General features: G+C 43.3%; 2 protein-coding genes across 11 annotated transcripts; one reads left to right on the top strand and one right to left on the bottom strand.

Moving 5' to 3' along the window:
- The first annotated feature begins 53 nt into the window (after nt 1-53).
- On the top strand, nt 54-9,120 carry LOC135116132 (uncharacterized). 8 transcript variants are annotated; one of them, XR_010276182.1, is made up of 8 exons: nt 54-306; nt 740-826; nt 1,432-1,538; nt 2,049-2,267; nt 2,851-3,560; nt 4,927-7,821; nt 8,574-8,796; nt 8,956-9,120. XR_010276182.1 is itself a non-coding variant. In XM_064033335.1 (7 exons), the coding sequence occupies exons 4-5, from the start codon at nt 3,516-3,518 to the stop codon at nt 5,099-5,101; spliced, it is 354 nt and encodes a 117-aa protein (XP_063889405.1). In that variant the 5' UTR covers nt 740-826; nt 1,432-1,538; nt 2,049-2,267; nt 2,851-3,515; the 3' UTR covers nt 5,102-7,821; nt 8,574-8,796; nt 8,956-9,120. The 8 variants fall into 8 exon arrangements, 1 of the variants encoding a protein (XP_063889405.1); XR_010276181.1 differs by having other exon boundaries at nt 3,339-3,694; XR_010276176.1 differs by having other exon boundaries at nt 66-306; nt 2,851-3,694; nt 4,927-7,816.
- LOC135116131 (uncharacterized) lies at nt 9,121-19,234 on the bottom strand. Of its 3 annotated transcripts, XM_064033333.1 has the most exons (5): nt 12,066-12,365; nt 11,771-11,915; nt 10,952-11,076; nt 10,169-10,331; nt 9,121-9,695 (listed from the first exon to the last, which is right to left on the bottom strand). In XM_064033333.1, the coding sequence occupies exons 3-5, from the start codon at nt 11,064-11,066 to the stop codon at nt 9,602-9,604; spliced, it is 372 nt and encodes a 123-aa protein (XP_063889403.1). In that variant the 5' UTR covers nt 11,067-11,076; nt 11,771-11,915; nt 12,066-12,365; the 3' UTR covers nt 9,121-9,601. The 3 variants fall into 3 exon arrangements, with proteins under 3 accessions (XP_063889403.1, XP_063889404.1, XP_063889402.1); XM_064033334.1 differs by lacking the exons at nt 11,771-11,915; nt 12,066-12,365 and adding an exon at nt 18,661-19,234; XM_064033332.1 differs by lacking the exon at nt 11,771-11,915 and having other exon boundaries at nt 12,066-12,350.
- Nucleotides 19,235-20,563: the final 1,329 nt, after the last annotated feature.

The raw sequence follows: 20,563 nt of genomic DNA on the forward strand, positions 1-20,563 counted from the left end.
TGAGTGCCTGACGTGCCCTGGGAGACTTGTGGTGCCCCTGTGAACTTGTAAAGCAGTGTACTTGCGGAGGATTTGTCAATAAACTTAGGAAATAGTGCCCGTGTTTTTCCCTTGTGGCCTGGCCTCGTGTGTGTGTGTGTGTGTGTGTGTGCACGCGCGCCTTGTCCCGGCGTTCAGAGTGTGACTCCGCTGCTCTACCTATACCCGTGTGGATAACACGCCCGCCCGGAGTGAGGGATGGGCGCAACAATAACATCTTTGTTGGCCCTGTCGAAGGCACCCTTAAGATCAACGAAAGCTCTGCAGGTAGCATCCTTATTTATAAATCACCCAACAAAACAATGACTTGTGGAATGACTTTTTAGGAAGCCATGTACATTGCCAGAGAGTATATGGCCCACCTTATATATATAAGCCTGTTCAATATTACCCGTTCCATCATCTTACACAGCTCTGTTATTAATATATAGTCCGAGTTGGCCACCCTCTTTCCGCTGCTGTAAAAAATATCTATGCCTAGTAAATGGAGTCATTACTAAAAGGACTGGAATTTTGTATCACTTAGATGAATATGTAAGAGAAAGAGATGATTTAGGCTCAAAGCAAAGTCATGAAATAGCTATAAACCTAATATTTCTTTACTTATTAATAGCATTCATAATTTTTAATGGCTAAAAAAGAAAATTTCTAAGTTTAAAAGGGAGATTTAATATATAGACGAAAACAGTACCCTTTGCAGGACGGTTATATGAACTGGCAGCCATTGTTGATGTTTGCATTGCTTGCTGGGGCCGGGAGAATTCCACGATTACAGCTCAAATAGAAGGTAATTACTGTCCCTGAGTATGTGTGAAGTGAGAGATGAATTATACCTTATAGGCTAGTGGAGAATTATATAAGAAACATGCCTTGGATATGAGAAAAGTCCAATTATAGAGGTTCCTTCAGTACCTTCGTCAGTTCCGGAATGTTTAATTGTATTTTATTTATTGTATTGTTGGAGGTGACTTGAAGGGCGCGGCGTAGTAGTGGAGTGACAGGCAAGGGCATTTCAAGAACTATTGTACAGCACAGACGTATATTTCACCATCAGAGGACAGGACACAGTTACCTTAAGCCTCGGAAGTCCCCACAGAACACCCTAAGCTTGATATAGCTGTCACAACGAAAAGGAAAGAAACATAAGTGTGAATAAGAATACATAACACCATTCAGCAAGGACTCCCAGCACCACCCCACAACGCTCAGACCAACACCACCCACACGCCACCACACCCACACGCCACCACACCCACCTCCCTGCTGCCGTGACGCATTATTTAGCGCCTTGCTAACAGTCATCTTCCCCAAGTGGTTTAGTAATTTTAGATGCAAGGAAAGAAAAGGCAGGAAGATGATTATTGTTATTTTTTATCTTTATTTTCTTTGCAGGAGTGAGTGAGGCAGGATGAGTCTGATGGGTGCTTAGGCTGAGAGTCACGCCGCAGGGTCAGTGAGGGGTACGGCCGGCAGTATGGTGACTCCTACGGCGGCGGTAGGTACAGCTAAGGTGGTCATGTAAAAAAATCAAATAACCAGCAAAGGAAAGTAGAATAATTGCTTAAAAACTCAATAAATATGGTGAAAAGTAATGAGAGTTTTGGGAATAAGGTGGTAATCCTTGCCTAGTAATTTCCAGACACTGACTGCTTGTTTCTGGGCAGAGTGTGATGCCTTATCAAGTTGTTACCTACAGAATGAAGGGACCGCCACTGAGACTAATGAACAGAATTAATCTTAACCTAACGCAAACATCAAAAACACTAGTGCTGTTTCATCATTATCCAAAAAATAATCAAATAACCAGCAAGAAAAAAAAAAAGGCTTAAAATCAACAAAATAAGACAAAAAAGTAAAGAAAATTCATAAAAGACAACAGGAGACAATTTCTTTATGTTCAATGATTCAAAACTTCCCAAACCTTTTATTTATTATTATTATTATTATTATTATTATTATTATTATTATTATTATTATTATTAAGTCATTAAAAACCTCCTCCTTTTCAGGTCATCACAGGAGTACTCATGTGACAGGAGCAGCAGTTGGGGGGCAGTCACAGGGGAGGGGGCTGATGGCGAAACCATGGGAGGGGGAGATGGTGCCGGGGAGTGGCAGGGTGGCCAGCCTTATGCTGCAGGGGACGGCCACTGCTCCGGACATCATGGCGTATGGATAACCTGGAGTCCGAAGTGGCACTTAATATTCTCAATGCTGTGGTGACTAATGTAAGTCTGGAGGGGGAGTGGGGGGGTGGCCTAGAGTGTGTTATGTAAGTGTGTGTGTGTGGGGGGCAGTCAGTGTTAGGGTGTTGACCAGTGTGGGTGTGGAGGTGGTGGTGTGTTGGGTGTTGGTGCCTTAGAGTGTGTTGCATAAAGGTTGGGGGTTAAGCTTGGTCTTTGTAGGTGATGTTATGGTAATTGTGGGTCTGTTTGATGATCTTATTTAAGTATCAAGGTATATTTTTTTATTCATTGATATTCTGTCTATTTCTTTATTTTTTTATTTAGTTTTATTTATTTATTTATTTATTCTTTTTTTCATTTTCACAACTTTAAGGAAGAATTGAATGTTTTCTTGGTTTTTCTCAACAAACAACGAGTCAGAATGAAAATGGCATTGCATCACGATATATCCTGTTCATTATTACTTTTCAAACCATATCTTTGCATCAGCCTAAATGTTTCTGGTTTTCTTTCCTCTTGTGCATCTGTTTCCTTCTTTCCCTCTTCTCTCAGCTAACAGAGGTCGTCTTGCATAGGCTGGGTCAGGTTCCTTGGGTGTGTGGGTTGTAACTCTGTCTCCTCACAGAAAGAAGAGGCACAGTGGTCAAGACAGGGACTGGGAAGGCAGACAGAAGAGGAGGATGGACTGGATGAGTAACAGCAGTACTAGTAGAAGTAGTAGTAGTGATAGTTTGATCATAGTAGAGATAGCAGTAAAATATCTAGTTGTATTATTAGAAGTAGTAGCAATAGTAGAAGTAATACCAGTAGTAGAAGTAGCTTGGTCAAAGTAGTAATGGTAATAGTAGTGATAGCAGGATGTTATTTAACTGTATAAAAGAAAGATTAAATCCATATATAAAACTTATTGGCAGGACCAGTAGCAGCAGCAGTAGTAGTATTAGGAACACCCTGCTCATAATAACAGAAGTAGAGCCATAACAATTCACTATATAAAACAAAAAGCACCAAACTAATATAGCATCAACAACAACAGTAGCAGTAGTAGTAGTAGTAATAGTAGCAGCAGTAGTAGTAGTAGTAACAACACTAACTCCAACACTTTACCAACAGGACGACCAGTACTATGGGTCTGGCTGCGGCATCCTACCCACCCCCCGGATGCCCCCATGCTAACTGCCCTGGCGCGACCCTAACATTGGCCCTGCACACTCCTGGGGTGTGGTGGGGGGCTTTGTACCAGGGCGGCCGGGGCGGGGGCGGGGTAGAGCAACAGGACTGGGGTACAAGATGAAGAAAACGTTGCCGGCTAAGAAGAAAATAGGAGCTAAGGAGGTTAAGACAAGTGGTGGTGGTGGTGGTGGTGCTGGTGGTGTGAAACCGAGGATAAGACTGTATCATCAGTCTGATGATATTTTGAATATCAATTATTTAACTTCTGCAACACCTGAGGACAAGACAGGAGCCAGGTAGGATGGTCATAGGATGCCAGATAGATGTGGTGAAGGATGTTTTGTCTGGGAAGGATAATGAGGAAATGAAATTGAGGACAAGACAGGAGCCAGGCAGGAGGGTCATAGGATGCCAGTTGGATGTGGTGAAGGATGTTTTGTCTGGGAAGGATAATGAGGAAGTGAAATTGAGTTGCTAATCTGTAGATAAAATGATAAAAGATGAATAAGTGAAATGGAAAAAAAAAAAAGAAATGTGGTGTTTTGGAATATATAGAGCAGTGGGGTTAGTGTGTGTGTGTGTGTGTGTGCTGGGGGGATGTATCTTTGTTAATTAGAAAGAATATAAGAGATGAATATAATGGTGGGATATATAGCAATTTTTTTTAGTTCAGAAGAAATAAGTTTGGTTTGAGTTTATATATGAATGGAAAAAAGGCTAGAAGAGAGAGAGAGAGAGAGATTTATAATGAACTGGAATGTAAAGCAGTACAAAGCTGTAAAAGAAAGGGATTGTTGTTTAGTTTAGATTAATTTGTGTAAAGTAGAGAAAAAAAATAATGTGTTTTGAGTTGATGTATCAGTGTAACCTAGAAAATGGAGGAGAAATTATTGTTTCTTTAAATTTTATGTCGTAAACTAGAAAATAATTATAAAGTTTTTTTTTTTTTTTTCATTCTATAGATCATTATAAATGTGAAAAATTATAGTGGTGTTTTTTTTATATTACATAATTATATATATATATATATATATATATATATATATATATATATATATATATATATATATATATATATATATATATATATATATATATTTTTTTTATTCCATTGTAAACAAAAAAAAATATAGAAGTAATGTGTTAGATTTTTTGCTTTGGTACATTAATTTCACAGTTAATCAGTTTATACTTCCTGTTGTCATCCTTGTCCTGTTCAGGGTGTGGGTGGGCCAAGACCTGCCACAACTCTTCTGCTTGTATGGCAAAAGAAAATAGCAGTTTTTACTCTTGATTTCCACCCCAAGATATTAGTCACTGTATTTGCTGAGAATATTCACCCCAAAAGTTAAAAATATTAGTCGCTGTATTTGTTGAGGTGTGTGTGTGTGTGTGTGTGTGTGTGTGTGTGTGTGTGTGTGTGTGTGTGTGCGCCGCGCGCGCGCGCACACACACACACACACACACACACACACACCTGTCACTTGTCACCTGTGTGTGTCTAATGCACCTGTGTGTTTTGTTCCAGCTCCTCCCAGAATGAGCCCACACCTGCACCTGAGGACACACCCACACCTGCACCCAAGCCTTCACCCACCCCTAGCACCCACTCCAGCATCCAGCACAGCCCAGGGGAAGGCCCAGGGCAGGCAGCCAAGGGCCGAGGCAGGGGCAGGGGTGTGGCGTGGGGGAGGAGAGTGTGAAGTGTGTGGGTTAGGTTTGTATGTGGTACTTTGTCTGGGCTGCTCCATATGTGGGAGAGCTCGGTTGGTGTAGAGATGGATAGATAGATGTGTGTGTGTGTGTATGTGTGTGTGTGTGTGTGTGTGTGTGTGAGGGATTTGTACTTCATTCAAGCATCTTTTATTTTTACTACTGCTACTATCTTGTTCACTACTGGAAGATTAGTACTAAGATGTGATTCTTGTTATTTTTAAGGGTATTATTCCAATGTTTTTTGTATGATTGCATCTCATTCCTGTTGTACTTGAGAGAGAGAGAGAGAGAGAGAGAGAACAGGCCTCATTGCACAAACTAATGATAAAAAAAACTCACAACCATTCCAAAAAGTATAAATATGTTAGTTTTGTCAGTAGATTTTGCAAGAAAGGAAATTTGAAATACAGGAGTGTGTGGGAGAGGCAAAGGATATGTAGGATGGCAGATTAGTGTGTGAAGGATGTGTAGGAGAGGCTGAGGATATCCTGTACACTGTGTCAGGATGGTTAAGGGTAATTTGGAAGGAAGCTAGTGTGTGAAGGATGCATTAGGTAGGATGTGTAGTAGTGGGTACAATGTGTTAAGAATGATATGTATGTTACAGGAGATAAGGATGTGTATTTTCACCACAAGTATGTGTAGAGATTGGTGTTAACACAGCAGGAAGGTTTGATGAAGCTGGACCATCATTCCTTGTGTTGTCTTAATAAATGTATGCAAACTGACTGTAAACTCTCTCTCCTTCTAGTGTATTTATCAGCTTTTGGGGTCAAGATGTCACTTTATTTATTTATTTATTTTTTATTGTTATTTTGTTTGTCTTTTTTTTTTCTTTGTGTTGGACAGTTTACGAGTCAGTTCCAGTTTTTGTGACGGTGGATGTGGTTTCTTTCTGTGATGCTTGTCCTTGCCATGCCTTCCTTCCCAGTGACTACCATGTGTAGGCCTGATGGCTCCTTGCAGCTTCCCTTTTGTACATCCTTATGTTACTCCACACTCAGTTTCTCCATGTGTTGACTGTTTTTCTTTTTTTGTGTCTTCCTCCACTTATAAATAACACTCAAACTCACACACACACACTTCAGGTATTCTCAGATATTCAGATATCTCAGATATCTTGCCTTCCTTCACCTACTCACAGCATCTCCAGGTCTTCACACTCAGCATTCCCCCTCATCTTTCACTCCACACAGTATCCTTTACTCCACACAGCCTGCCCCCTCATCCTTCAGTCAGCCTCTTCCCTCATCTTTCACTCAGCTTCCCTCCTCATCTCTCAGTCCACACAGCCTGCCCCCTCATCCTTCACTCCACACAGCCTGCCTCCTTATCCCTCAGTCAGCCTCTTCCCTCATCTTTCACTCAGCTTCCCTCCTCATCTCTCACTGCACACAGCCTGCCCCCTCATCCTTCACTCCTCCACACAGCATCCCTCATCTCTAACACCATCCAAGCCTTACACATCCACACCTACATCTACATCTCACACCTGCAGCATCCCTGGAATCACATCAGTGCCCCCAGGTGACAGGTGAGCTCTAATTCTATCCTCCATTCTGTTTTTCGTCACCACCACCATCACCACCACCACCAATATTTAGGACCTAAATATGCTAATTATACTGTTTGTCCTGCGTATTTTTAATTGTGGAGTAGGGAAGTGGAAAAATAATTGATTTAATATTAAGAGCTAAAGTAAGAATGTAAGAAAAATAAGGGCTAGTGCAAGAAACTAATAGGCCTATGTGCGGTGGTCCATATTTCAAACATGCCTGCGTATTTCCACCTATCATCCCTGTCCATAAATTCGTATAATCTCTTAAAACTACCTAATGACTCAGCGCTAACAACCTGGTTCGTTTGTCTCCACCGTGTGGATTAATATATTCCTTAACTATCTCGTTGTATTAAACTGCTTGTAATGGTTGACGTATTCTGGTCTGCATCCTTCATTTGTATCTTGTTTGTATTCTTGTATTCTTAAGCACTTCATCTCAAAATAATGGCAAAGATAGTTAGTCTTTGCCATGCGGATAAAATATTTCCTCAAACTACCTCGTTAAATTAATCTGCTTGTAATTGTTGATGTATTCTGGTTTGTGTTCTCCATTTGTATCTTGTTCGTATTGTTAAGCTCTTTGTTCTTTCACCAGGACTGTTAACAAATGCCACAGGTGATTGGTCAGGTTCTCATGGGTGTTCTCATTAATGACGCAGGATCCTCACCAAACCATCACTGAGTCATGATAGTGCCATTATCACTTCGTTGACTTTCACTACAGGCTGTAAAACTATCACCCAAGGAAACACACTTGTAAATCCCTAACAGTTTGTACTATACCCTGCTAAAACATTCGTAAAACCACGATAACTTCCAGTAAATCAAAGGAAATTGCCACTAAACCATGAAAATACCCTTGCAAAACTCGTCACCTCACTAATCATAATTTCAATCACTAAAGTCACGAAAACATCCTTGGAAAACCAAATAACTTTAGCTCGGGTTTGTTAAAAGTAGTGGAGGTATTTTCTTTTCTTCCCTTTTGTTGCCTCAGCCCGGTGTCCCTCTGATATGAAAAAAAAAAAAAAACAAGACATTGAAGCGTTCGAGATAGCGAAAAAGTTACGAAGCTTCAGCAGACGTGAACTAACGCCTGACTCTAGCCGCGTCGCTCTCTCTACCTCCGTCCGCCGCCCAGGTAAGGTCAGTGTTGTTTTGTGATTATTCTGTTTGCTAGTGGATAATGGTGTGTTCTTGGTGGCGGTGGTTGTGTTGTGTTGTGGTGGGCTTGATGTATCTGCAAAAGCTGGGTGAGGGCGAGGAAAGGTGAAAATGAAAGTATAATGAATCCAGCTTTATTGGTGCTCCGTGTTTGATGTTCCTGTCCCTCATTTGTCGCGTTGACAGTCGACAGGTGCGTGACAATCTCCTAGCGTCATACTGTAACGCTCTGCTGATTCAGGACATGTCAGGTCTCTCCGGGGTTGAAGTGGCAGCAGCAGGAACATGAACACCCAACACTGAGTACAAAGTTATCCTGTGTTCAGTGTAATTACCTTCAGATCATTCACTTTCCCTCGCCCTCCTTGCCCTGCTCTTCAGTGACATGATACTCCCACGACACACGGAGCCACTACCAGGTGACCTGTAATCTTTTAACGAGGTGTAATATTTTAATGGTGTAATCTTTTAACTTGTAACGGCTCGTTTATTGTAATGAGCATTTGGAGTTATAGAAAGCTCAATATTGAGGTGATTGTATTGGTCCTTGTGTAACTGATTGGTATTCAGGCGTCTTGCATTTTCGTCATTTTGGATTTAGGTTAGCGTAAATATTTTTGTACAAATGTGTCGAGTGACGACCTAGTTTGTTTGCGTCGCTTAATTGAAGTCTCTACTGTCTGTACTCATTGATTTATTTACTAATTGATTGTGCTAAGAGTATTTACTGTTAGGTCATCCCAGCCACGTGCCGCCGCCTCGCTCCGCTGCTTCACAAGGCGCTCCACGCGTGCCACAGCCAGCCGGCGCTCCCTATTGGCGGACTGAAGACCCACGCACCCCAGCAACAAGGTGAAGGCTGTGCTCTGGCAGGTCGCTCCAGCTTGCCATCATAGGTGCTAGCCTGCCCTGAGCGCCCTCCTCTCTGCCTGTGACGCGCCGGGGGTGTCTGGCTGGGTGAGTGGCTCAATTCAAATATTGTTTCAATTGAACGTTGTTCTCGGTTAAGAACTTTTTAAATCGTTTAATTCTGATGTTTGGTTATCAAATAGTAAAAATCCGTCTTTTTAAATTCGTTTGTTTCCAGTTCAAATCCACCTCGTCTGTCCTGCACAGATGAGTGGTGACGCTGCAGTGACCTCGCAGACTGGCGGCGGCACTCCCCTGCAATACGTCCCCTGCATTGCTGTAACAAAGCAGCCGTGTGAGCGACTCGTGGGCTGGCGCGCCGCCGGTTAATGATGTACGAGAGGCTCCCAAATATATATTATTTTTAGTTAATTTTTTTTTTAAATAAAAAAAAATAGTTTTTAATAAAAAAATATATGTATAGTTTTTATTTAATAAAAACTAAGTTTGCTCATATCTGAAAATGGTCGTGGTGTTTCTCCGGAGAGTCTTCGAGGTATTTTGTAAGCGAAACGAGTAACTGCACGTTTTGAGTAAAAATGGTTTTGTTGAAAAGTTTAAGCTTCCACACTCTGGCACTCGCCAACCTCTCTATCCACTCCCCACAGCTGGCATCGTATTCACATCCAGGAAAGGGAAACGAACACTATTATTGTATTTTGTATATATGCATAACGAACATTATTGCATTTTATATATATATGCATAAAGATAATTATTGCATAATATATCTATAATTTAACACAATTATAGCCTCCTATCTACATAATGTACAGGCCCCCTATGCAGGGTGAGAGGAACTAAGGGGGGCGGGGATGGACGCGAAAACCAAGATGCCTTGATGTTGATGGGTTTATCGCAGGCGATGAGGTGAAGCAGAGGCAGCAGCAGGGCGGAGGCGAGGCCAGCTCCGGCAACACCGCCCTTGAGATCCCACGGGGTGTTGGCTGCAAAAGAAAAAACCTGATAAGAAACCTCTGCAAAGGGATTGGGGATGCAAAGGGATTGGGGATGTTCTGCAAAGGAACATTTGAGATGCCTAAAGGAAACCTCTGCAAAGGGATTGGGGATATGTTCTGCAAAAGAACATTTGAGATACCAAAAGGAAACCTCTGCAAAGGGATTGGGGATGTGCTCTGCAAAGGAACATTTGAGATGCCTAAAGGAAACAAACGCTGAGCAAACAGCCTAAACCTCTGAACTAAATACCCAAACACCACCCATATCCCCTGCCACCACCCTCCTACTTTCCCTCCCTTTCATTTCCTTTTTCCTTTTTCTCCTTCCCTTCCATTTTCTTGCCCTTCCTCCCCCCAACTGCCATACTCACCTCCCCTCCCCTCCCCTTTCCAGTGCTCCCATCTACCCTTACACCTTGTACTCTCCTCTCCCTTCCCATCCCCAAGACCCGCTCTTATACTCCTCCAGCAGTGTCTCCTCCTCCAGGCTCCCGCAGGTCCTGTAGGGCAGCTTCTTGGGGCGGTCCGGGTCAGGACACGCCCCTGATGATGATGGTGGGGGGTCCAGATTGCGGCCAGCCAGCACGCGGGATAAGTCCAGCTCAAGACGACCTGCGCTGGGGCCTGCGTCAGGAGAGGAGAAGGGTGAGGGGAAGGCGTGTGTGAGGGTGTATGGGAAAGGAAGGTGTGTGTGAGGGGGTATGGGAGGAAGGAAAATGAGTAAACTAAATGAAAGGAAACTTTATTAATGTGATGCAATTATGAAGTAAAAGGAGGAGAGAAGTTGATGAGATGATGATGAGAGGAAGAGATGGAATGAGGGGAGACTGAGAATAGCGACACAAATGAGGACTCAGCGTGACCGATGAGATGAAACAAGGAGAGGGACAAAAGAGGAAGAAAGACTTAAATATGACTGATAAGGAGAGGTATGAAAGAGAGAAAAAAATAGACGAAAGGAGGTGATTGGATGAGAAATGAGAGAAAGGAAACGATAGACGAAGGGAGATAGAAATGAGAAACATGAAAAAGGAAAAGAAAAAAATAGGCTAAAAGGCTGAAATGAGAAACAAATGAACGAGGGAAAAGTAAAATATAAAAGAATGAATTATCGGAATATATAAAAAAAGGAATATTGAAAGAAGATAATCAAAGAAAACTGACCAATAAACGAACTGAAGGACTGACTAAAGAAAACAAAAATCTCTTATTCCCTCCCTCCACTACCCCACCCACTCACTCACCCATGAAGTGCACCACGAAGGTCACGCACTGCTGGTCACTGGACAAGGTCACCGTCTGGAGATCAGCTGCTAGGAACCACTTGGACGCCCCTAACACCTCGCGCATGTCCATCATGAAGGTAGGCCTGGAGGAGGAGGAGGAGGAAAAGGTAAATGAAAGGGAATAAGGTGGAAGAGGAAGAAGGTGAAGAAAGGAGGGAGAAAAATATGGGAGATGAGAAAAGGTGACATTTTTTATCTATCTATCCATCTATTTATCTATACATCTATCTATCTATCTGTGTCTCCCACCTTATCTAGCTTATCTATCTATACATCTATCTATCTATCTATCTGTCTACCACCTTACCTAGCTAACATCAGTATTGCTGTAACTCTCTCTCTCTCTCTCTCTCTCTCTTTAATCCTTCTTTCTCTCTTTTCCTTTCACTCTTTTCCTCATTTCCTTCCTTCTCTCTATGAAGTATGGATTCCACGTGTAACCCGCCGTACACACCTGGACTGGAAGAATTTCACATCTGCGTCCACACCTACAGGGTTTACGTACACGGACCAATTGTGCTGCCGCGTCTGGACACGTGCACAGACTCAATGCGTACATGATTGTTTCGTCAAAACCACTGGGTAGAGAAGGTCGAACGTTGCATTCAACTTATTTTACTAAGTCGATCCAACCTGAGAACAATTACCTAACTAACACAACATCACAGAGCATAACACCACAAATTCAAAGTATCCAAACTCATACAATGCTAAATGTTCAGCCATCAAACTAGAAAGTTCACAAAAATTATCTAACCTAAACAAATATTCACTTACAATATTGACCAAGCTGCGGTAAATAGCCCACAGTCCTGGGCACATCACACAGGCATGGTACACAGCTTCCCCGCAAGCTCAGCGCCTGGCACAACGTGTTAACACACACACACACACACACACACACGCAGCAGACCACCCACAGCTACGAACAACAATCAAACAAATTTTCACGGAACGGCTGGAGCAATACCAAACACGTATCCGCATCTGCCGTATGGAACAAAACAATACAACCTACAAATCACGTGTCTGTATTGCACCTGTACACAAAGCTCCACTTTACATGACATACCAAGGAACAGCAGGGAACCAGCATGGGCCATGTCACACGGCCGCCACACCACACACCCTGGCGGAAGCAGCCACTACAGACAACTGACCTGCGTGGCGGCTGCTGGGTGCTGGCTGCTGGCGCCGGGGTGAAGTAAGAAACAAACAAAACGCGACATGCGCACTGCAAACAGTAATATCAACAAAAAGTAATCAAAAGTAAGTAACAATAATACACAAACTAAATTTCGTGATATTTTTACGAAACAGTGATCAAACACGTACACGCACATACGTACACATAAACGTACGTATTTTGTTTCATTGAATAAGAAAATAAAATAAATAGCTGGATAAATGGATAATATGAAGGATAACAAACACTGAATGAAAGTACAAGGAAATAAGAAAAAAAAATGCGAGGATAAGAAAGTGGAAACATGAACGTAAATTTGAGGTGATAGAGAGGGAAGTGAATTGTGAAAGGCGACATGAATAAGGTGACCAAGTTCAATAAAGGAGGTAACAAGAGAGGTAACAGAAAATTAAAGAAAAGATAAATAACAAAAAAAGAAGAGAAAAAAATGGTTAAAATAGAAACAAAACATAACAAAAATATAATCGAAAAATAACAAAGACATCCCCCTTAATAAAAGAAAGAAAGAAAGAGGGTAAAAAAAAGTTATCAAAGCACAGAAAAAAAAAAGAGAAAAAAAGAAAGAAAGAAACTCGTGAAAACAAGCAAGGCGTTCCACTCACCACGTTTCTGTTGTTCCTGCCGGGGTGTTTCAAGTTCACCTCGACGAAAGTCTACCCGAAAGAACCGTCCACGTACACCAACTGACGCTGTGTGTGTGTGTGTGTGTGTGTGTGTGTGTGTGTGTGTGTGTGGAAGGTGAAGGGATGCCTTGTTATTATTGCCATTGTTCTTTATATCGTTGTTGCTGTTGTTACTTCTGCTACTGCTACTACTACAATAATAATAATAATAATAATAATAATAATAATAATAATAATAATAATAATAATTCTCTCTCTCTCTCTCTCTCTCTCTCTCTCTCTCTCTCTCTCTCTCTCTCTCTCGTTTTATCTCCTCTTTTCGTCTTCCTTCTTCTCTTTCTACTACTACTACTACTACTACTACTACTACTACTACTACTACTACTACTACTACTACTACCACCACCACCACTACACAAATACAACTGTAAGTACTGCTTAATACCACCACCATCACCACCACTATTACCACTACTAATACTACTGCTGCTGCTGCTGCTGCTGCTGCTGCTGCTGCTGCTGCTGCTGGCACCTCTCTGCTAATAGTGCTAATACCACAACCACTTTCCCTCTCTCCTATTGCCACAGATTTCAGAGCGCTAGGCAGGCATTCCGACTCTCTCTCTCTCTCTCTCTCTCTCTCTCTCTCTCTCTCTCTCTCTCTCTCTCTCTCTGTGTATTTAGTATTCGCATTTTCTTCTATATTGTTTTAAGTCTTCCTTCTTGTTATTCTTATTCTCCTCCTCCTTTTCCTTCTCTTATTTGATTACACACTTTTCTATTTCTTTCGTAATTTTCCTTCTCCTCCTCCTCCTTCTCTTCCCCATTCCCTTCCTCTTCCTGTTCCTCCTCTTCTTCTTCCCTTCTCTTGTTCCATCTCTTCTCCCTTTCCTCCATAGTTAATTCTTTTCGATGCTTTTTTCTTATCTTTCTTCCTTCCCTCCTTCCTTATTTCCTTCCTTCCTTCCTTCCTTCTTTTATTACTTCCTTTCTTTCTTTCTTTCTTTCTTTCTTCCTTTCTCTCCGGCGAAATTTAACCTCATTGTTGCAGCGCTAAAGTCAGTACTCTCTCTCTCTCTCCCTCTCTCTCTCTCTCTCTGTGCTTCATCTCCATAGAAATCACCGTTAAGTGCGAACATAAAGATTTGGGGAATTAAAACACAATTAAGTAAGACTCGGGAATCTTCTTATCTTAACTTTTCACTTAATCCCCAAATGAGAGAGAGAGAGAGAGAGAGAGAGAGAGAGAGAGAGAGAGAGAGAGAGAGAGAGAGAGAGAGAGAGAGAGAGAGAGAGATTAGATAGATTAGCAAACGAATTAACTTATATACAAACAGACAGACAGACAGACAGACAGGCAGACAAACAGAAAGACAAAGGACAGGTGATGAACAGGAAGGAAACAAAAATAGAAAGGAAGAAACAATTAAGAGAACAAGAAGAGAAGACAGATAAAAAAACAAAAAAAAAACAGACAAGCAAAGGAAAAACCTGAGAGACATGTACACACCGAATGACAGACAGACAACCAGACAGACAGACAGATTAAGACTTGCTGCATAAATGAATAACACACGACAAAATAAACCAAATAAAGAAGGTAAACTATCGCACTTCAGGATGGAAATTAAAGAAAAACTCTCTCTCTCTCTCTCTCTCTCTCTCTCTCTCTCTCTCTCTCTCTCTCTCTCTCTCTCTCTCTCTCTCTCTCTCTCTCTCTCTCTCTCTCTCTCTCTTTTGTACACCAATCAATACATAGTTAAAGAGAATGTTACAAAATATTTTTACATATAATGTATCACTTTACAGGTTAAAGGGAACATTTTTAGTGTTTCCTATCTAAAAGCCTAACTCTAAATGTTACTAACAATTGTTACTCTGGTGCTTATGGCAACCAGACGTTCACACATTCCTTGAATTGCTGCAGATTCATTTTACTGAAGTCTATCTGTGCAGCAATTAAGGTGTTCCATAGTTCACTATAATGATGGACGTACTGGCGTTGATGGTGCCAAGTACGGCAGCGACACTGAAATAATTCAGCAGGCATTAAAGTGACAGCCCGGGTGGTCACTTGTGCCCGCCGCAGGGGCTGGCGGAGAGCTTGGAGATGCGGGATTCGCTGTTGCTGTATTTTGTACATCACAGCGAGGCCCGCTACGTCCCCTGCGATGTTGAAGGGAGTGGAGCTTTGGCTTATTTCTGCCTCCACTGTCCTTTATGAACCTCACTGCCCGAGCCTGTACCCTGTCCAGGAGGGAAAGATGCCTGCTCGCCGCTCCTCCCCAAGCAAGGCACGAGTACTCCAGGGAGGAACGAACTTGAGCCTTGTACAAGATCTCCAGGCCTTTGTCGTCAAGGAGCCTCCTGAGTGACGCCAGCTTACCCGAGGCCTCCCTGGCTAGACGCTCTATGTGGTGCCTGAAGGTCAGCGCGGAGTCATATGTGACCCCCAGTACATCCATCTCGTCTTGCCGCCGTATAGCTTGCCCCTCAAGGCTGAGTTGGAGGGGCGTCCTCGACCTTGAGATGATTGACATCTGTGTTTTGTTTGGGGCAAATTTTACTTGCCACTTGCTGCCCCACGACACAATGCGGTTCAGGGTGACGTTCATGTGGTCGGCCGTGTCAGTCTCCTCCCCTGGGCTGTAGCTCTGAGCCAGCATGAGGTCATCAGCATAATCTCTTACACTGGGGATTAAGTGCAGGAGGTCGTTTATGTAGATGTTCCAGAGCAGGGGGCCGAGACAGCTTCCCTGAGGAACACCTGATCTTACTGCATGCTGTTCAGACTCCTGGCCATCAATGACCACTTTGAGATTCTTCTCTCTCAAGTAATCACCAAACAGCAACAAGAGGGGCCCATCCACACCTGCTGCACGGAGCTTTGCAAGGAGACCTGCATGCCACACCTTGTCAAAGGCCCCTTCGATGTCAAGGGCAACAACTGCAGTGGCCTTCCCTGCGTCCAGAGCAGCACTCCACTCCGAGGTGAGCAGCAGGTGCAGGTCAGCGGCCGATCTGCCCGGCCTGAACCCAAACTGCCGGCCACACAGTAGGTGGTGCTTCTCAAGGTGCTCTGTGACTCTTGAGGCCACTATGGACTCGAGCACCTTGCTGAGCACAGGCAGCAGGGACACCGGACGATAGTTTTTAGCCACTGTTTTTTTTTCATTTTTCTTGTGTACTGGCACAACACTAGCCACTTTCCAGATACTTGGCCACCTGCTGGTCCGTAAGCACTGGTTGAATATCGTAGAGAGTGGGCGAGCCAGCTCATCAGCACACTGGCGAAGAAAGTGTGGGCTAACGTTATCAGAACCCACTGCTTTTGTCACGTCAAGTTTTGAAAGCACTGCCTTCACTTCCACTTCACTCGTTGTGGCAAATGATAATTTTTCTTTCACTATGTTTGGTAGTGAGGGTGGAGGTCTTTTAGGGTCGGAGACGCACATCTTATCAGTGAAGTGCTTGGCCAGGAGGTTTGCTTTATCTCGGGCAGACTGCGCTATTGTACCGTCATCCCGGTGGAGGGGAGGAATGGTGTTCCCCCTAGACACACCTTGTTGCTCCTTAACAAGACTCCACCAGCGTTTGGACCCCACCTGGCCTCCCCGCAGCTTCCTCTTGAGATCTGTCACCCATTGGTTAGAAGCCCAGCCTTGAGTAGCCCTCATGTGGTTGGTTGCCTCCCTGTGTCGCTGTCTGTTCCAGGCTGTGGGATGCCTCTTAAAGGCGAGCCAGGCATGGTACTTTGCGTCGGAGGCAGCTCGACATTCTGGCCCAAACCAGGGTTGGTCTGATCCCTTGGCTTGGTGTGTGGAGTGGGGCACCCAGCGGTCCTGCAGGGTGTGAAGCAGCTCGGTGAACTGCCCCACCTGCTGGTCAGTGTCTCCACATAACACATCATCTCAGTCAGTAGTTTTGAGGGAGGCTCGCATAGCCTGCCAATTTGCCTTCTCCCACCTCCACAGAGTTCGAGTGTAGCACTCCTCACGCGGCCTCTTGAAACTAATCCTTGTGAGGACTGCCACATGGTCCGAAGTGCCTACAAAGTCTAGGGAAGAACACTGTATGGTATCGGAGGGAAGGTCGGTCACGACTGGATCGAGGGATGATCCAGAGCGGTGGGTGGGAAAGGTGACATGGTTGTGCAAGTCGTGCACAACCATGAGTGTGTTAAATGCTTCGCGCACTGTGTTTTGGTGTAAATCACCAATAATTATCTCATTTTCACACTTATTTGGTACCATCATTGCGTCTATATTCACTGTCAGGTAGTCAATGAGTAAAGTACCCTGCGACGGGGGGCGATAACACCCAACACACAATAAACCTTTCCCGTTTGTCTGTCTGTGACTTTTAACACTAGTAATTCAAGCTCCTCGGGCACAGGATTGGCCGGTTCAATGACCTTAACATTGAGCGTTTCTTTGTAACAGAAGGCCACACCTCCATCTTAGGTCGATCGGTCCTTTCTTTGCCAGGCTCTCTCTCTCTCTCTCTCTCTCTCTCTCTCTCTCTCTCTCTCTCTCTCTCTCTCTCTCTCTCTCTCTCTCTCTCTCTCTCTCTCTCATCATTCCTTCTTTCTCCTCCTTTCTGTTTTCATCTCGAGACTTTCCTTCTATTTATTCATTCATTGTTTGCTCGTCTTAGTTCCTTCCTTATTTCCATCACATCACTCCTTTCTCTTCCTCTCTATCTCGCTCCCTTTCATCCTACGTTTTTCTCCTCCTATTTTTTCTCCCTCTCCTTCCATTTCATCTCTTTCTCTCGTCCCTTGTTTTGTCATTTCTCCATCTTCTGTTATCAAGCTCTCCCTTCTTTCCTCTCTCTCTCTCTTTCTCTTCCTCTCTTAATCTTTTGCCTCATTCTTCGTCTCTCTCTCTCTCTCTCTCTCTCTCTCTCTCTCTCTCTCTCTCTCTCTCTCTCTCTCTCTCTCTCTCTGCCTTTCTTTCCTTATTTCTCATTTGCTTATCTTTCTTCCATTTTTCCTTACCTTTCCATTTCTTTCTTGCCTTCATCTATCACTTTCTTTTCTCTATTCTTCTCTCTTCTATCCCTCATTTACTCCGTCTTTCCTTCCTTCTATTCCTCCCTCAATCCTTCTCCTTCTCTTCCTTCTTTTATTCTTCTCTCTTCCATCTCTCCTCTGCTTCCTACTTCTTTGATTCCCTTTGTCCTTTCTACCCTTCCTTTCTTTATTGTTCCCTTCTTTATCCCTCCCCATTCCTTCCTTTTCCTTCTCTACCTCTCTTCCCCCTCAATCGTTTCCTATTTCATACCTCCCTCTCTCCACCTTCCCTTCTCTCCATTCCCCTCATCCCTTACCAAGCTATACTCCCTCTCTCACTCTCTCTCCATTTCCCCATTTCCCTCCCTCTTCCCCCTTCTCCCATTCCTTATACACTTACACCATCCCTCCCTCCTCCCTCCCCTCCATCCTTTGCCAATCCGCGTATACATTCCCTCCCTCCCTCCTTCCTTCCTTCCCGCCTTCCATCCCTCCCCATCCCCCCTCCCCCCTCTCCCAGGACATTAAACCTTCCCCTTCTTAATTAGCTTCGGAATGCCAGTTCGAAGCTTCATTTAAAAATTTTCATAACGAAGCAGCTGGTCGAGGCTTCAAACCCAGGAAAGACCTCTCTCTCTCTCTCTCTCTCTCTCTTAACCCCAATAATACTTATGGTACAAGTCCTCATCATAACAACAATGACTGCGTATATCAATAACAATAGTAGTAGTAGTAGTAGTAGTAGTAGTAAGAGAGAAGCACCCTGCCAACATGTATATCCTAAGAGAATAAATAAAAAAAAAAAAGCAATTTATCTTTATACCTTGAGATGAAGTTGCCAGCAGGAGGAAGAGCAGCAGAGACGAACTCATCATAGGCGGGTGTTGGCGCCGGGAGGAGGAGGGAGAGGAGGAGGAGGGAGGAAGATGAGAAACTTGCAGAGGAAGAAAGAAGATGAGAAGAGGGCGATGTCCCCTTTTCATGACTGACAACGAAGCCAAGAGAGAGAGAGAGAGAGAGAGAGAGAGAGTAAATCTTCCCAGCGGCAGCAGCATGCACCACCACCACCACCACCGCCACCTTCACTATCACTGCCTGTCGTCTCCTCGCAACTTTACCAGCGGAAGGACAGTCAACCTAACTACACGTCAAGTTTGTTTCTCTCAGAGAGACTCCCTCGCCTCGCCAGACATGTTTTCCTGAGTACATTGCACGTAGGGAGGTGGCAGAGGACCCAAGATGCCCTGCTTGCTCCAACGCGCTGCTCGCTATCTTCACTACTGGTCTCCTGCGAGGGACTGAGTGGTAAACATGATCTTGGCGCTTGTGCCTTTCGTCTTTCGTGGTCATCAGGGTCTCTGGGGCAAATTTATGGGTGTTTTATTTTTCGATTTTTTAAGGGTTTTTGGGTTCTTATATTGTTTTTTTTTTCTTGGTTTTCGTGTTTTTTTTTTTCTTTCAGTCTTGTTTTTTTTTATCCGTTTTTTCGTGTGTTTTTGTGCGTCTTTTTTGTTTTCTTTGGGTGTTTTTTTTCTTTGTTTTTTTTTTTCTGAATTACCGGTGTCTTTTTTGTCTTTTTCAGGACAACTTTTTCTTTTCTTTTCTTTTTCTTCATTAAAGTTCTGTTACATTTATGTTTTTTTCAGGTTTCTTTTCTCTTAAGTTTCTTTTTTTTCTGATTTTCGTAGTTATCACATCTTTTTTTTTCCTAATTAGTCAAAAAAGCTTATAATATTTTTTTTTTTCATTTTTTTTTCTCCGTTTCTTTGTACAACCATCTTAATCTTTCTTGTTTTCTATTCACTGAAGAAACTAAAAAAAAAAATCAAGAATCATTAAATAACGTTTACAGAAATATCAATATACTTTTTTTTTCTCTCTCTCTTCTACACAAGCTACCAAGTTTAAATGTCTCTGCTGATATATTTTTTTTTCTATTTTTCTTCTACATACTTTTCATTTGGTCTAATTTCGCATCAGTCTCTGTCCTTCAGGAATGAATGGCGAGGCAATGAGAGTCTGTCTATCTTCATCAAGTTCTCGCCATTCTTTTCACTCTGAGATAAAACTTGATTAGAAGTTTGCCAAGTGATACAAAAAAGGAAGCTGAACGTCTGTGTGTGTGTGTGTGTGTGTGTGTGTGTGTGTGTGTGTGTGTGTGTGTGTATACGAAACTTTTAAAGTGAATATGGCTACATGTATTCCTACGCACATGTACGAGTATGTATGGCAGAGTGTGTGTGTGTGTGTGTGTGTGTGTGTGTGTGTGTGTGTGTGTGTCAAATCTTTTCTACCGCCTTTACTCGCATTCATTTTTTTCATCCCGTGACATTTTGTGTGCGTGTCGTGCATATGTATGACTGTACGTACATGCATGTATACGTGTGCGTGTGTGTGTGTGTGTGTGTGCGTGCGTGCGTGCTCCCGTACCCTATTCTGAGCAAAACTTTGAAGCTTTTCCTTACATTCACACGCTTATTTTGCCCTCAAGACCTCTCTGCCTTTAAACCCCTGCTTCCCCCTGTCATCCCTATCACTCCTGTCACCCCTATCGTTCCCCTGTCACTGTGTCACCCCTTACCCTTCACCTCACCCCGCCACATTGTCATCCTATCACTCCTTTCCTTCACTTCAGCCTGTCACCCTGCCAGTGTCACCCCTTCACTTCACCCCTGTTATCCTGTCCTTTCATCCCTTCACATCTGCCATCCTGCTACAACCGTCAC

The sequence above is a fragment of the Scylla paramamosain genome, chromosome 30 (genome assembly GCF_035594125.1).
Source record: "Scylla paramamosain isolate STU-SP2022 chromosome 30, ASM3559412v1, whole genome shotgun sequence".
NCBI lineage: Eukaryota > Metazoa > Arthropoda > Malacostraca > Decapoda > Portunidae > Scylla > Scylla paramamosain.